Below are 17,514 nucleotides of genomic sequence, written 5' to 3'. Positions count from 1 at the left end.
AGGAAATCCCAGTATTGCTCTAACCGGTCGTAACAACATATCGAAAAACCAGATAACACTTTGCAATCGAAGCCGATTTTGATGTTTCATTATAATAGCCTAATATATTCCGAAACAATACCGGTTGGAAATCAAATATCTTAATACCTAACACTAAAGAGCTTATTTATGTAAATGCATATTTAATATGCTTTTCACACTGATACCAAACAGAAAAACTAATATTCCTAAATTCTAAATACGACTGTAATTGCTCAGAGACTTGTATTATGTAAGATTCCCATTTTAAACCTTTCTTGACGTCAATATAAGTCAAACAATGTTGGATTGCGCATGTTATTTAATTAATGTATAGGCATTAGGCAACGCAATACTTTGCTTTAATCTATCCCATCTAGCATTTTACCAACATTAATATTAAGATCTGTATTCTGTATGGAATCCTTTCCATCAGAAGTAATACTGTTGTATCAGCAGTTACCAATAGGTCAATTAATCCTGTTTTAAAGCTTATATTATAGCGGGTATATACATAACTATAAAAGTATCAGCCCCAGAGTCACGCACACAACGATGTCATATCATATCAACACTAATGACAGCGGAATTTTTAAATTAGTGTTCTTTTTTCTCACCGATAGCAAGGTAAATTGCAAGATTGAATGTTAGAAATTACTCCAAGAATTTTCATTTTAGGTAAAATTCTTTTATTTAAAAAAATATCTGATTTAAATGACACATTGTATTATTGCACAATTAGTTACTAATGAAAATTACGAATAATAATGATATTATTGTACAATTAATACGCTATAATATACGTAACATTATCAATTTATTATTTAATGCGTATAAAATAGGGTCAGACCAAGATAAGTTGGCAGCGATTTTGATAGCTCAAACGGGGCAAGTGTCAAGCAAACGGTATAATTCTATAGCAGTTTGACGTTTATGCAAACTCGTGCACCGTCAGGGCTGTCAAAATCGCTGCCAACTTATTTTGGTTTGACTCTAGGTATTTGAATTGGATGAATGAAGAATAGAAAATTCAATCATTCGTAAAGATCAAAAACTATTTATTTAGAAGTACCAACATATTAGTATGTACCTACTCTATTGTTTAGTCACTAGCTTTTTTGCTATTTGTAGGTACTTTGTGTCGCTATATAGGTATATGCAATATCATATCAATTGTGCAATATCAAATATGTTTAAACAAGTTAATTTGCGTTTATGCCAAAACTACGTAAGTTTCCGAAAATACTTATTCGAGAAAAATCCGTTCGGGCCTCGACCGCGTTCTACAAACATCGTGATTAATAATACAAAGCGAGGCTCCAGGGGTCCGAGGCCTTCGAACACATTTGCTTTTTTTGCAGACATTATGATTATGACTGCCCATCAAGTTACTCGAATATTATAATTTCTTATTACAATGACGTTAATGACATACAATCAACAAATGAAGTATTTATGTTAAAATTATAACCAGAGACAGGAATTATTGTGGCATTATTGAACTGTCATAGGGAGTTTTCATTTATCGACTTCGAATACACATATATCGATACAATATAGAACACAATTAAAATGATAATAGTTAAAGGATATTTGACAATACAATAAGTGATTTAAGCGTATAATATGAAAAAAATAGGCTACATATTTCTTTTATAAAGAAACTAATATAATATTTGTTAATACTAAAACAGACTTTGAGCGCCAAATTGGAAAAAAACACGGAACTGGAGTACCTAATTTAATGTGAAACTATTAAGTTTTCATTGTTTTATTGCACATCTCTATTTCGCATTTTCAACTAAGGACTTAAAAGTTATCTGGAAGAGATCACTCATTCTTAATTTGGTATATCGAAAGTTGATAAATGAGAACTCCATAATGACAAATCAAACTACCAGGAGAATTCCGGCCTCTGATTATGATCACACTGAATTTAATTTAACCGTTAACAATAAGGTAACTAGCCTAGGTTGCTCGGGTGTGCTGACACGTATCACTAGCATACGACTAGCCTCTAGAGGGGTTCACGGCACGGTGCACTATGAATTATATTTTCATTTCACAGTCTGTCACAGTTACAGTGTGGGAACTTTTGAAGCGTTTCTTTTTTTCTGCTATTTTAAGTGACTTTTTGCCGCTTTTGTGTTATTTATAGCACAGTATAATACTAGTTTATAGTCAGGATCGCGAGCCCTTTACATTCTCGTAGGAGAAAATGTGTCCCGAAATTTCCATACATTTTTCAAACTTTCATTTTTGTAACCGCCATACAAAGTTTATGGAAAAATGGTAACGCAATAGGAAAACAACTCTGGGACATTTTTTTATCCCATTAGGATCGAAAGAACTCGTGATTCTGAGTAGAAATACCACAAAATTTATAAAAAAAAAATTATGAAAATGGCAATTTTTTTAAAGAAATGCTCTTTAACCATTAGTAAGTACGATTAAGATTATCGAAAAATTAATGTACTTATTTTTTTCTTGACGCTAAATGAGGGGTAGGTATTTTTAATTTCAGGACGTACAACTGCAAACTTATTTACCCTTATCAATCTTATCAGTATTGCCTTTATACAATAAGGTTAATTAAATACAAATTAAAACTCAAGTGTCGTTTATGTGTATCTGAACTGACCAAACAAAGTATAATGACCTTTATTTAAATGTATAACACACCTACAGCTCTATAGAATGACAGTCGTTAGAGGCAAAGGAGAATGATCGTTTAAATATGATCATGACCATTATTGAAAATTTTCCAAATTAGACTTGTTTACATTAGAATTGGAATTTTTAAAGGAATTTAATACTACGATTAAAGTGATTTAGATTGTGGTTAATTGTGCACGTGCTCAAATTCCGATACCACTAATTTCGTCCTTAAATTTAGGTATTTTAAAATAGTTGTAAGAACTTTAAATACTATGTTTTTTACACATTCCTACTTATTATGTATCTTATCAATTATCATACAGCATATTCAGTCTCGAGATCTTCGACAACGTACTCAGGCATAAAAAGTACTTCTTTGGGGAATAAAATACTGTAGATACTTTATTCTACTTAGTCTCTCCCCCACAAGTTCCCCAACCAAGTAGGCCTGTTTAGGTTATATATATAATAAATCCATATCGGTAATAAATTTATAAATCGTTACGAGTATTAAAAATAAATAATAAACGCGCATATTGTCGCTAATAACATTTTGGCCACTGCTCATAATGGATGTAGGGTTAGGTCCCGTGGTACTAAAGAGCTCCTCCTCATAGACATGACCATTTGCCAACAAATCCGACGGAAAAGGGGGGGCCTTTTCCGCCGCTTGACCGATTGACTACAAGAAGGCCTATGATTCGGTGCCTCACTCATGGCTGGGGAGGGTCTTAGAGCTGTATAAAGTTGATACAGCTTTAAGAGCCTTTCTAAGCGCGTGTATGAGGCAGTGGACCACAGTTCTTCGTCAACCAGGCGGGGATGACCGCCCTGGCCCGCAGGATTTTATAAGGATTGAGCGAGGAATATTCCAGGGTGATCCCCTGTTGTTCTGCCTAGCTCTAAATCCCCTCAGCATCTATTATCACTGACAGGACTATTGTAGCCAATAAGCCTGACATCGTGATCGCAACGCCGGGCCGTGCTCGTCGATATCACCATCCCCCATGATGAGAATCTCGTGAAAGCCGAGAAGGACAAGTTCAGCAAGTACCTAGACTTGGCTGACGAGATAACCGCCATGTGGGATGTTGATTCGACGATCATTGTCCCAATAGTGTTTCAGCGAACGGTCTCATAGATAAGAGAAGAGTCTCGACCAACACCTTGAGAGACTCTCGCTAGGTGGTTGGATCAAGGGTCAGATGCAGAAGGCGGTGAACTTGGACACGGCGCGGATAGTCCTCTCTCTGCGGCCCTGACCACCGGCAGCTTGGGCCTTGCCCCGCTGCTGGCGGCACCCTAGGTTAGGTTTTTTATAATGTGTTTATATCTTTTGTATTGTTTTTTTAAGTGTTTTTACTTATATTTTACTTTTATATACATATTGTAAAAATCCTAGCCTAAGAGAAATACAGATAAATAAAGAATAAATAATAATAACTAACATATTTTTACAATCGGTACCTACGGCTGCAACGTGTTTTACTTTAAATATTTCTAACTTTTGTATTGGTTTTTGAAATTGAAAATGTTTGTTACATACCTGGTGTGAACTTGACACCGAACCACACAGACATGGGCATGATGCCGTGGTGGATCACGTGTAACTTGGATACATGGTCAAACTTCTTTCGCATCACGAAGAAGATCTGTAACAAGCGTCGAGTGCAAATTATGGACACCATCCGTCTAAAAATATCTTGGTATGAAACCGGTCAGCGGTCAAGAATGAGATTGTTCCCGGCATTCTGGTTCCTCTATAAATAAAGTATAATATACATTCTGAATTTATTTGTAAAGAAAACAGGAGCTGTTGCGCCTCTTATGAATTTGGTACTAAAATTAAATGAAAAATTAAGATATTTTAATTGAACTGCTTTGTCAAGTTGCATGAAAACGTAGTATTCTGTTATAAAATATATGTTGGCAGACTGAAGTAAATGAAAATGGATTGAATTAGTTCAAAGTTAGATAGAGATTCAAAGAACGTGTATTAAACTCAAATATTCGAAAACCAACCTCATGTACGACTACGATTCAAAGAAGCAAAGCGAAGCGTACGTAAGTATCCAGCAAATTCTTACAATATTAGTTAGATCGGACTCATAGACTTATGCAAATAATGCTGCGATGTGACCATATTAGTTGCGGAAATAAACATAACCGCCAACAACTTGCCTTCGTGTTGGTGCACCTTGGCAGTGTTCATTTATAACTTTTATAAATCTATAAAAACATTTATTTAAATGCACTAGTATAAACATTTTCTAATTTGTTTCCAACTCTTTCAAATAAGTATATTCATAATATCAGTTTAACGTATAACGTATGTATAGGACTAGGGAATAAATCAATTATTTTATTTAATATTTTGTTAGGAAACACTAATTTGTGAATTGTAAATTGAAATAGATACAATTATATCCGAAAGAAAAATTAACCGCTGTCAGTTCCCAAGGCTGCGATTGAAGAAGACGTTGGTTCCCAGCCCTGGGCCTGTTGTGTTGTTTGTATAATGTTTTAGTTTATATAATGTACCTATCTATTGCTTAGTGTCACTCGCGCTATCCAGGGTTACTCACTAACTCGGGGCTTACCGGTTAAACCCAGAGTTACCAGTACAATTTAACCCTGGGTTAAAGTTTAATTCCGAATTGAGACATTTACACCTCTAAATAATTTTAGTTTAGGTATGGCTTTGATTTCTTTTTTAATATCTAAGTTATTATAATACTTTAGTTTGAATTGATATTTACAGTTATTTGTATTTTATAATTTTTTGGTGTTTTTTTTAAGAAACAGTCATTCATTAACATTAATCAGTAGATTAAGCAGCAGTAAATGGACCTATAGTCTCCTTAATTTACATATCAAAATACGTAGCTAATGCACTTTTAAATACAATGTATTGTATGTAAATTTCGAAATTTCCTAAATTCTATGTTGAAGCGGAAAAGTTCCCTTAGACATAAGTTTGCCTTTGTACGTAACATGTTTGTTTTGTCTGTTCTACGTTAAGGGTAACATAGGGAACAAGTGTTTATGTGCAAAAAAGTGACATACAAACATACAATGTTAAAGTTTGAAGTTCGGACCCAGGATTGGTGCAAGTGGCCCTTGTATAAATAAGGTACCTAATTTCCAAGACAATGTTCTATGTTATAACTTATAATAGGGCCCGGAATTTTGGCTGCCGCTATTGATAGATTGTAAGGCGAGACGCTTTTTATCGATATAATCAGACTGTTACTGTATCAATGCATTTAATTAATTTTATTAAAATTACGGATAAGTCAACTTGTTAAAATGGATACTCATATCAATAAAGCAATTTAAAAGGATTAAACTTTCCGATAGTCCGATTTTTTTTAATATTTGACCGTTGTAAAAATTGCGTATCAGAAAGTTTTATACACATCGTTTGAGGTTTGATGTTTAGACTTATAAAAGAACTATCATATTATCGATAACATCGATAAATTGTTTTGTTCTCTCCCTATAATCCGCACCCAAAATTCTAGGCCTATGACCAGACCTCGGACAGAGTGAGCCATTTTTACGTCATTAATGTCAAGTGTAGATGTTAATATAGATATGCCTCAAGATGAAATATTAAAAAGAATTCATGAATAATAATTAAACAAAAATGACAGTGCATTATGTACAAAACGAGTAAGTATTATTTATTTATTCAAATTTTTCTTTGTTATTGGTTATTGTAATAAAGAACTATAATTTTTTCTAGATTTTCAATTTTCAACGCACTTCTTCTTGAGTTTAATATCCACTTATAGATGGAAAAAGACCTTTCTACTTCCACTGAAGTGAGCGGAGTGAAGTTGTACATTAAAATACCGTCCACATCTGTTCCTTCCGAAATTTTTTCAGCATAGTCCCTAAACAGATCTAAGTCTGGGTTTCTAGCTATGACGTCTTCTAATTTCTGACTGACAGAAGCAGACGAAGACCAGCTTATAAAATAATATGCTTATCATTTAAAGAGGCTTGCTATACAATTAATTTGTTTTGCTAGTTATGTAAAGATCTAAATAGAATAATTTAATTCGTTATTCAATTACATCACATCTGCCATTGAATGACTACGTAGGTATGTCCATATTATGCAAACTCTTAAAACAGCTCACCCTGTCCGAGGTCTGCCTATGACACTCCTAAATAGTAGAATACTTACAGTATCGAAAAACTCCGTGAATTTAGAAAAGTAGTACCACCAACATCCGGACGCTGTCTGTAAACAACCAACGCATACATGTTATCATTAAAATATATAAAGTATCTATTTTATTTAACTAAAATAACAATTTCGCTAGTATAATGATTCATGAATAACTTCCTAATTAACAAATTGAAACATGAAGAAATGAATATATTTTTTTTTTCTCAAACATACGTACCTACCTATTGCGACGTTTATTTAAGATTAGAAAGAACTCCGTAGAACTAAGCATGAGGATTTTATTGGGGCACTGAATATGGAAACGAAGCAGTTCAGCAAAAGAAACATCTTAAAAATTTGGCATAGAAAATATCTGATGACGTGCTGATGAGTTAAGTTTTTGATACAAAAAAATCGATAGATAAATTTATCCAAACTACCTATCATCAGGTCACGTCGCCTCAAATGAGTTTATCAAACTACATATGTTACTAAGCAAACACAAATCCCCACAACCAAACGTGTTAATTAAAAGTAACTGTCGTGTTGGATCTTTTCTTACACTTTCCGAGCGATGCCATATTAGACAGATATGAAGTCCGGCTTTGATGCTCATCAGCCATACATACACGACCGTGTATGTAAATTAGCAATTTGCGGGTTATTAAATTTCGTTTGCTTAACTACTCTATCGACAAGTGTAAAACGATTACACGAGTCAAGCGAGAATAAGCATGAATGTATATGTTTTCCACTAGAAGATAAGATGTCGTTTACCTAATACCAAGGGCAAGTGTGAAATAATTACACTAGTAAAGGAAAATAATGAAGCTAAATATCATAAGCTGAATTAATATAAATATTGAATCGTATAACCATAATTATTGGTGATGTTTTCATTCATAGCAAACGAAGAATGTACTCATTTTTGTAAATCTAGTATTATATATCCAGTTTATACATAATTACGAGTAATTTAGCATTTTTTTGCACAATTACTTGCAGCACTCGTCCTAAATTTTTTTTTAAATTAACATTGCTATTACCCATTCACAATCTTCAAGGGCTCATTACTGTTTCCGTATTACTGACAGCTCACCAACAATATGTAGATACACGCCTACTCTGTGGCGATTCTATTGAGTTTTCCGGTTATAAACTTCATCAAATTTACCGGTGATGTTATGCAGGCGCATACATTAGCCGGTCACTTGATCATTGTTCGTGTCAATAACGCATACGAACTTGAAGGCAAACAACCTGTTGTTTTACTCTCGATTCACTATAACGTAGCCGACAATAGACATCTTACTCTAACTAGATACCTAAATCTTTTTTATGTTTATTCTCTTATGTAACAGTAAATGAATGAGCGTTTTTTTCTTAGACAAGTGGCTAATCTTACAGGAACTCCACAAAAGACAATGGAAATACATACCTAAATAGGTTGATAATGATAATGTCTGTCATCATTCATCTATTTTGTCTGTCAATTTAGGTATACATATTTACAATATCCTTATACCCTTTCAAAGTAACATAACTTTAACCCACTTTCACGCATAAGCTGTTTCTGAAGCGAAGACTGAACGCCCGAATCAATAAAATCGGACAGACAGACGGACATGACGAATCTACAAGGGTTCCGTTTTTTTGCCATTTGGCTACGGAACCCTAAAAAATAACTGCAGTCGGAGTAACATAATTTTTTTTTTGATAATTATAAACTCATTTATTAATTGACCCTTATAAGTATACACCGTGGGCCAATTAAACCCGAAAAATTTTAAAGGTTAGACTACTGAGAGACATTTAGGTTTTAAAGTAAACTCGCAATTTTTATCTGTAAAATAAAACTTTACTTATTCGTAGTAATGTTTTTTTTTTACCAAGGTGTATAAATAAATAACGTGTCGTGTGCCGAAAACGCAAAAAAGTTCCGGCGAAAACATTTAGTTTTTGCGGTTTTATCTCTTCATTATCCCTATGATCTCAGGAATACGTGGTTAAAATTTGTCGGGTTTAATTGGCCCACGGTATAAATGAGGCTAAATGCTATCAGCTAAACGGTAAGTAGATGTTAGCTTCATTAATATAAGGGTCAATTCATGACTGTCGTCAATCAATTCTTACGTTACTCCGACTATGCTCCGTTAGCTAACATATTCTCGGTATTTTTTTCAAATAATTACTTCTAATTAAGCATGAAATAGGTATGTAAAGCGTCTGCTAATAAACATGACAATGAGAGTTTATGTTAATAAAGCTTGGGCCTATGCTATGCTATCAAATTAACCTGAACTAATTTACACAAAAAAATAATTGTTGGTAAGATTTCATTTGACCTCATTGAGTATTAAATAAAAAATAATATCGCTTACCCTCATTGCCATTGGTGACCGTGAGTAGTCTACAGGCTGGCATCGGAAACTATACGTCGTGAACCATCCACTGGCTATGCTCTGTCACGGGAAAAATATGCAAATATTAATCACATACTCACATAAAATTGCCTTGACTTCATGCAACTCAATATACTATCTTATGTTAAAATCTAGGTTTAGGTATGACATATGTGGGTAAAAAAAAAAAACAATATATCATTCACTCATTTTACATAATTGCTAACCATTTGAATGTCATCTTAGTCATTTCAATCTCAAAGTCGGCAGGTGCCGCTGAACTCACACCGCAAACAGCGGCAGTAGTTAATTTAATACAAAGATAAATACAATTGTATAAATAATATGAGTACAGTCTAAAAAAGTAAAAGTTTGACGATTCTTATGTCGATAACTACAAAACTAGGCAACTACTTAGGCTGTCAAATTCGGAATCTCGGAATATGTACTGCCCATTAAATATTTCAATTTTATCGAAGTGAATTAAGGATTAAACCACTTTTTCATAAAACATAGTAACCTCTTACAAACCTCTGTTAAGTTTTGTCTCTTTCTGACAAACAGAAATGTCAAAATGACGGATGGGACAAACGATTATCAAAGGTTTGTCCGATTTCACAAAAGTTTATGGAATAATGGCATAGTAGTACATTACGATACAAATGCGAAAAATAGGAAATACGCAACTAGTGGCGATAAATTAAAACACGACCGAATAGTGTTTTAAGTCGACACGAGTTGCAAATTACCTATTCGCACATGTATCGTACAACATTTTACAGTACATATGGCCTTTTAAATTTGCGACATAGTTACGTACCTAATGTGCTAATTAACGCGGTAAAGTACCACCAAATGTACTGTTAAAATATGAATCCCTTGAACATTAAGCAACTGGATTAGTAATTACATAAAACGTTGATTTCTTTTTTGACTATTCAAGAATATATCTTTATTAAAATTATTACCAAATATCACATATCCGAATAAAAGAAAAAATAAATATGTCATAATATTACAATCTAGGTAGTAGGTACATATTTACGTTCTAAGCAGCATCAGACATGCAACGTACCTAAGTATACTTAAGGTCAGGACAAGCAATAACAAACACATTATAACTATAAAAATAATTACCTCCTTAAATAACCATATACTGAAGAGCACTTGAAATAAATTGTACCATATAAGCACTTGTTTGAGTTCATAGGGTTTCCTGTTTTCCATAAACTTTGGCCCCGCTACCTGTAAATAAATAAAACTTTTTAAAATACTGTTATCGCTGTTTAATTCTTTCTTATCAAGAATTAAGTTGTTAAGTCCAGTCCTAAAGTGATCACAGTAGTAGGTAGCTGCTAGTTAAATCCTTAAGTGACATATTACATATAAGTATAATGAACATCCTACGATTGAGTACGTACATACGGGGTATATAATAATGTTGTACGTTCCTTTTTTGTAGCATAGGCATGAAAGTACTATGCCATCCATTATGTTGCTTCTTCCAGCAGTTGGTCGGTTTTTACACAAAAACAGAGCCCAAATCGGGTAGCAGGAATAGAAACATTCTCATACAAAGAAAATCAACTTCTTTCGATATTTTATAAATAAAGTTTTATTTCGTAATTCGGCATCAAGGTTCCTAAATACATATTTAGTTATCTTGTCTCTTATATCTTTGATGTTTACTGACTGACCTAATAGGATTCAGTACCCTGTATATTGAGTGAATCTCATTTATAGATTACGCAACATCAATAATTGTCGCAATACACACAATACACCTACCGTACTTACGCGTCATTTACTACTATACGGTACTCGTTTGTAAATGATCATAATCGTCTATGGTATATACCGTCTACCTAACTAGGTATTAACTTCTAGCGCTAATATAAAAAGGCAAACCTCTAGATTCGTTTCTCTTATAGTTAAAATTTGTGGTACGGAGAAATTTTAATAATTTAACTATCGATACGAATGTATAATTCCATATTTTTATAAAAATACAAATTGACAACCATAACGACGCGCTATCTCCGAAAATACCTATATGTAGACTTAATATATCCTGCAAATGATTGGTACACTTTTGTAAATATTCGAACCCATTAATGTTGATAATATATCTCCGAAAAAGATTAATTGTATGTATCATATTAGTGTATGTACTTAGTAACGACGACACGATGACAAGTTGACGATGACGAAGCTTTTTATTAGAGGAATTAGGAGGCATTCTTAACGAGTTGTGTATATTGTTACTAACCTAATTCGATTATAAACTAAAATTTAGCAATTACAATATCAATGAATACCAATTTGTTTTGTTTGATTACTGTTACACATTCGTGACGACGGTTTAACATCTGGATGTGTTTTATTAATTATATTTAAATAGCAATGAAACACGTATCTTTTAATCTATGAATTGATGCAGGAATTTGTGTCCATATATATTCGCTTTAATTCAAGATGCCTTTTGCACTTAAGCTTCTTAAAACCTTAAAGGTAGGTAATTAAGAAAAACGAAATATTGCCTTCCTCTAGATGTCATAAAGTTTAGTTAATTAAAAATCCAGAATTAAGCATTCTAAATGAACAACGAAGGTTAACATCGCAAATAATAAAAGCATTATTGTTACTTTAGTTACATTCTAGTTTTAAGTAGGCAAAATTTCATGATTAAAGAAATCTTGAGACAGTAATATCATGGTTATTTATAGATAATTATGTTATTAGAATCGTTGTTATAACTCATGAAGAATGGAAGTATATCCAATGAAACGTATTTTACTTACTTTGACTACGAATACGTATGTGAGGCATATCGCCAGCGTAGGCAGAGGGGACGACATCATGGGCCAATCTTTGACCCTCGGATCACTTTTGTTGTCCATCAGGTCATGGTAACCCGCCACTAGCCGATTCAACGTCTCCATTTTCACTGCAACAAACAGAAACTTATTTAAATTTACGACAGTCGAGCGTATTATGTGATCAGGTGAGGTAACTAGCTGCTAGCCAGGCCGAATGTCAAGACAAACTGGCTCTCAGATTAGGATTAGGCATTTAACGTTCATTCGACCAAATTCTGTGTAGTGCCCTTGTACTCATGAACCTAGTAGTGAGTGGAGTGGACTGATTGATAACAGATGGTTTCTAAAGTATAGAGACAATATTTATCAGTTTATTTTAAATTGGATGCAACCAATTTATTCAACGAATGTAACGAATGAAATTAAGTTTCCGATTCGTATAAGAGTCTAATATACCTTTTTTTAATAAAAATTAAAAATATAATCTATAAAAAATAATTTATTTATCATCATACCATCCACTATTTATACGAAACAATCACAAATGACTGTCAATTTGTTACCTATATTTGTTTCAGCCGTTCAGCGCGGTAACGCCGCCAGCCTTCTTGGCACCCTACTGGACGACGGCACAGATCTGGAGCGCATTTTTTATTTGTAGAAATTTTGCTTTTTAGATAGTTTTAGTTTAGTTTTGTATAGTTTATAACTTTATAGTTTAATTTATTTTGTTAGTTTTAATTTATTGTAGGCCTTATATTAGTTTATTTTTATGATTCAAATTTCAATTATTGAGATTTTAGTTGCCCTGGCGCAATTTTAGTGGCCCTCCCATGAGCCGTGGCAAAAAGCGGGGACAACGCCAGGAAGACCATATTTTTGATAACCGTAGATAAACCATAAACCATCTCTATTTTGTTTACATTAAAATTATTTTGCGAAAGTTACGACAACATCTTTTTCGAGGCGTTTACAAATTAGCTCCTGCATAGGTATACTGTAATCGGGTACTTATGAAATAGCAAAGTTCCAAGACAATCATAATTAATCAGTTATCTATGAATCTAAACCCGCTCACTAGCCATCAAGGCTAATGCTATATGTGGACATATTAAACGCATACCTTTTGTCAGTAATTTTGTTAAAGTTTTAATCAAGATATAATTATGAATTTGGTGTAATTTAGAAACTTATTTAGGAGATATGAACTGAACTATCGGTACATACATACTTAAGATTAATTGACATATTAATTGACGGTAAGACTAAAGTGAGCTATGGAGTCGTTGTTAACTTTAAAATTAAAGTTATACTTATACTCATCCTCATTAATTTAACAACATTTGCAATCCACGTACCAGATTCAAGCACATCCAATTCAGATGAAGATAGGTGAGCGTCAGGATGGCGGGTGGCGGGTATTAAATGGATGTATTTGTATTGTACCTTCAGTGTACCTCTGTAAACTATGAATAGAAATCAGTGTACCTATCCTTGAAGCGAGATATTTAACAAAAAAGGTATTTATATTTTCGTAAATATCTCGTTTTAGGGAGAGGTACACTGGTTTATATTGAAGGTACAAGATTATACGATGATTGAATAACATAAATTTAATATGCACACGAGAGAGGAAGAGGAAATATAGGTAATTTAGTCCTACAAAACCTTTAATCTAATACTACATTACGCTTAATGTTTGATAAGATCTACAGGTACCTACAGTCAAGGCGCAGATCATATAATACCAGTACCTAGTCACGGAATTAATTATTGACCACGACAAAGTGCCAAAAACATGTAGAATACCCGACCTTAATGCCCATACATTAAGATAGTGTGTAGGTACATACATTGGCTCTCCATCATCAACAATCAATACATCAACATCCGACCAGCCAAAATGTATTGAACAGTAATTTTTTTTTTTCGTGATTTCGGGATTGTTCCCATAGTTGAAGTTACTCAACTCAATATGACCTATATATTCATCTTTCAAAATATTGCAAGTTATAAAAAAACATCCCATTTTTTTGGTACTATGTCAGTGTCGATATTTATTTTAATACCTTGACTGTGAGAGTATTTTAAAGCTAGTTTGTGATTAGAGGATGATTTTAATCGATGATTTTAAATTTGCGGTACAAAAGCACCAAGAACTGTTACAATAAGTTCCTAACCTACATTTTAAGTAAAGATTACATGTCTATTTTCTAGCTTAAATCAATTATATTAACGTAACCTTAGTTAAATAACACCCAAATGCTATTGCTTTGTTTCTGAGAGATCAAAGAAAAAAATCCGCGATATATTTATGACGTTAGGGGCAATTGTATATTACCTACTTGATAAAGTAATTAAAGTGGAACTCAATAAAAAAGACAAATTATGTACCTAAACAAATATGACAGATTTTGTAAGCCTTTGACATTTAACCTAAAAATGTACTATGATTGTTTTCATTGAAATATTAATATTAACATATATTTAAACTAGTAGTGTGTAACTAGCTAGCAGTAAGAATTTAAAGGGAAACACGAATAGAACATACGAGTAAATATTACGGAAGTGATAAATAATATTCTTTCACTTGAGTTTTAAAAATATGAAGTGAGAAGGTAATGATCTCCACAACCGAACTGCCTGGAACGTAAAAGAATCATTTAAAAAATTTGAAGACGATGACGGGACTTTAAGGAGATAAATGTTATGAGATACATAATTTTGGGAAGATCTGATAGACTGAACAAAGCTAAAACGGTCTTTGAGATAGCAGGATTGGAGGATAGCAGATTGCAGGATTAAAAAAAGTATGCAAAAAAGAAGTATGTATGTGTAAAAATAAAAGTATGTCTTGGTTGTCCACAAAAAGTGCGAGATTATGAAAAAAATAAGGTAAATTTGTTTGCTTACTTTATTTTTCTTTTCTATTGAATTCCACTTTATGAGAAAATATCCTTTTAGTTACTTAAAGCCACGGATAAACTAAGCACAACTGTCCCCTATCTAAAATTACTTTAACGTAGAAAAAGTTATAGTGTAACTAATAACTGTATCCGTAGTCGTAGTCGATAAATGTAGATTAATCTCATCTGTCTGTGATCATGACTCTAGAACAACTCGAATTTACTAGATAACCGAGCGAATAGCGGATCCTGGCCAGAGAAAAGTTGTTTCCACTGTCAAATCTGTTTGTAATTTTTTGCAAACATTCGAGTGTTGACGTCAACTAAGCGGTTAATCTGGTCAAGTCGGAAAATAATAAAAACAAGATTATCAAATCGGGTTGACCTCAGAACCTTGCTGCCGACAACTGGTTCTCGGCTCGAGTCGCAAATATGTAATGCGATGCGGAGCAACGAACTTATTTGACGTCATATCCGAAATACCCAACATAGTAAGTATGTTCTGAGCATGATGCCAACAAAAAAATAACTTCAAAAATGTCTTAACACTTAGAACTAACTACTTACTACTAAAATGTTTCGAAACCTGTCCCTTCTAGATGTACCTAAGAACTGTAATAAAATTATTCTTAGTCTTATAAGCTTTCATATTAAAGCTGTATACCTATGCTATCTCTTAAAATGCCCGTAAACGTCGCTTTTAGAAATCAAACGATACTACTTAAATTTAGTATGACGATTTGAAACTGTTAATAAATCTATCATAATGATTTTCTTTCAGTCTCGGGGTATTAGAACAGAACAGTACTTTGTTTTTATACACTTTTTGCGGTAAAAGTTTTGAAGTAAATCATAAGTAGCTATTAACCATACTACATTAAATTATTCAATTAATATTAACAACTAAAGAGCCCGACAAAAACTGCACGCTTACTTCTGTGGAGTTCTTACTAATGTTAATAAAAAATAAGTATAGTTTATACGTGATTAGATCTCATCAAAACGAATCGAAGAGACGACTGTTAGAAGTTAATTAAAATCGGCTTGCAAGATTTTATTTCTCTTAGTTATTTTTTAAGAAGGGAAGGTAAATAAAAGTGTGATCAATGGGAGCTTACCGAGGAACCTTCTCGAGCCCGACCGCCCCGACAAGTAAACAGCGCCCGCTGTTCTTGTTTTACGGAAAAATACCGATAAGTACATTTAACCATCGCGGCATCGATAGGCACTTAAGGCACTTGCTTAAAACACATCGAGAGTTTAAACATAACCACAGGGTTACAGTATCTAATGGCAGCCATGTAATCAATGTATGAAAAAAAAACTATTTTCTCAAAAATTAAACATACCTAACATTCGTAAACATTGTGAGCGACTAAGCTCGCGTAATAGAAGACTTCAAAACATGCAATACCATTTTCACCCGCTTACAGGCTACATTTCAAAAGCTCCTTCCTTAGTAGACCTATAAGTACATATAAAAAGTGGCTGTGACATAATCGGACAGACAGACGGACATGACGAATCTATAAGGGTTCCGTTTTTGCCATTTGGCTACGGAACCCTAAAAACTGAAGCGATTTGGTAAAAGGCGATGCGGTAAAATAGTTTTAAATAGTAGTAACGCGTTTTCACTTTATATTAATATACATACAAGGTGCCCACGAGGAACCCGAGAGATTTTAACCATGTTTTTTTGAGGCTAAAGAAAGGAAACAATGTTATATGAAAAAAATTTTTTGCTTATTTTATTTTTTTCGTTTTTTTTTTGTATATATATGTGTACCTACATAAAATGTAAACGCTATTTGTAAAATAACTCAAAAGAATTTGAACTTTTTTTGTAAAACCTATTTTATTGCAAAGTAAGTAATTTTTTTTATGTTTATCCTATAGTGGCAACATCATCACCAAAAAGGCGTTTTTGCACTAAGTAATAATAAAAAGATGTTTTTTTGTATGTGGCTTTAAACCTAAAAGTAGGCGAATTCCAAAAAAGTTTATAAGATATTTTGGTCTTTAAATAAGATCAGGAATATACTGTTAAAATCTCTTGCAATGCTCACGGCCCTCACGGGCATCGTGTATAATTTTAACTATAAGGATTTTTTTTTTCTATAACTGACCTGACCTGATGTTTGTACATTTAATTTGTATGTAAATATTGTTTTAGGAGCTTTCAGATAGCTTTACTGCAATATAATACCTACTTCAGTGACTTTGTGGTCTTGTTCTATGTACTAATTACTAGAGTCCCCTTTGATTGTCAGCTACACATTAAAAATATAGCCCCCCTTCCATGCACCTTTATGTATACATGTGAAGTGGGGTTGGAGAGACTCCGCGCTATGCGACTGCGGCATCGATGACCAGACCATGGAGCACATCATCCAGCGGTGCCAACTCCGCGCATACTCGGGTAACCCAGATGATCTATTAGACTTATTGACGCCCGATGCTGTACAATGGTTGCAAAACTTGGATGTTGCCTTATAAATAAAATAATACGGTATATGCATAATTTTGCCTAT

General features: G+C 33.3%; 1 protein-coding gene across 1 annotated transcript in view; it reads right to left on the bottom strand.

The window, feature by feature from the left end:
- LOC133533765 (elongation of very long chain fatty acids protein 7-like) overlaps positions 1–17,514 on the bottom strand; it is a 42,827-nt gene that overhangs the window by 11,382 nt on the left and 13,931 nt on the right. Inside the window, exons 2-6 of the mRNA XM_061872805.1 lie at positions 12,060–12,205; positions 10,396–10,503; positions 9,238–9,318; positions 6,872–6,928; positions 4,223–4,328 (exon numbers count right to left, since the gene is read on the bottom strand). Coding sequence (XP_061728789.1) covers positions 4,223–4,328; positions 6,872–6,928; positions 9,238–9,318; positions 10,396–10,503; positions 12,060–12,200 — 493 coding nt within the window. The 5' untranslated portion in view covers positions 12,201–12,205. The remainder of the gene's footprint in view (positions 1–4,222; positions 4,329–6,871; positions 6,929–9,237; positions 9,319–10,395; positions 10,504–12,059; positions 12,206–17,514) is intronic.

Source organism: Cydia pomonella, unplaced genomic scaffold, assembly GCF_033807575.1.
Source record: "Cydia pomonella isolate Wapato2018A unplaced genomic scaffold, ilCydPomo1 PGA_scaffold_202, whole genome shotgun sequence".
Taxonomy (NCBI): Eukaryota; Metazoa; Arthropoda; class Insecta; order Lepidoptera; family Tortricidae; genus Cydia; species Cydia pomonella.
Note: the sequence above shows the minus strand (reverse complement) of the source record. Positions and strands in the feature narration are given on the sequence as shown.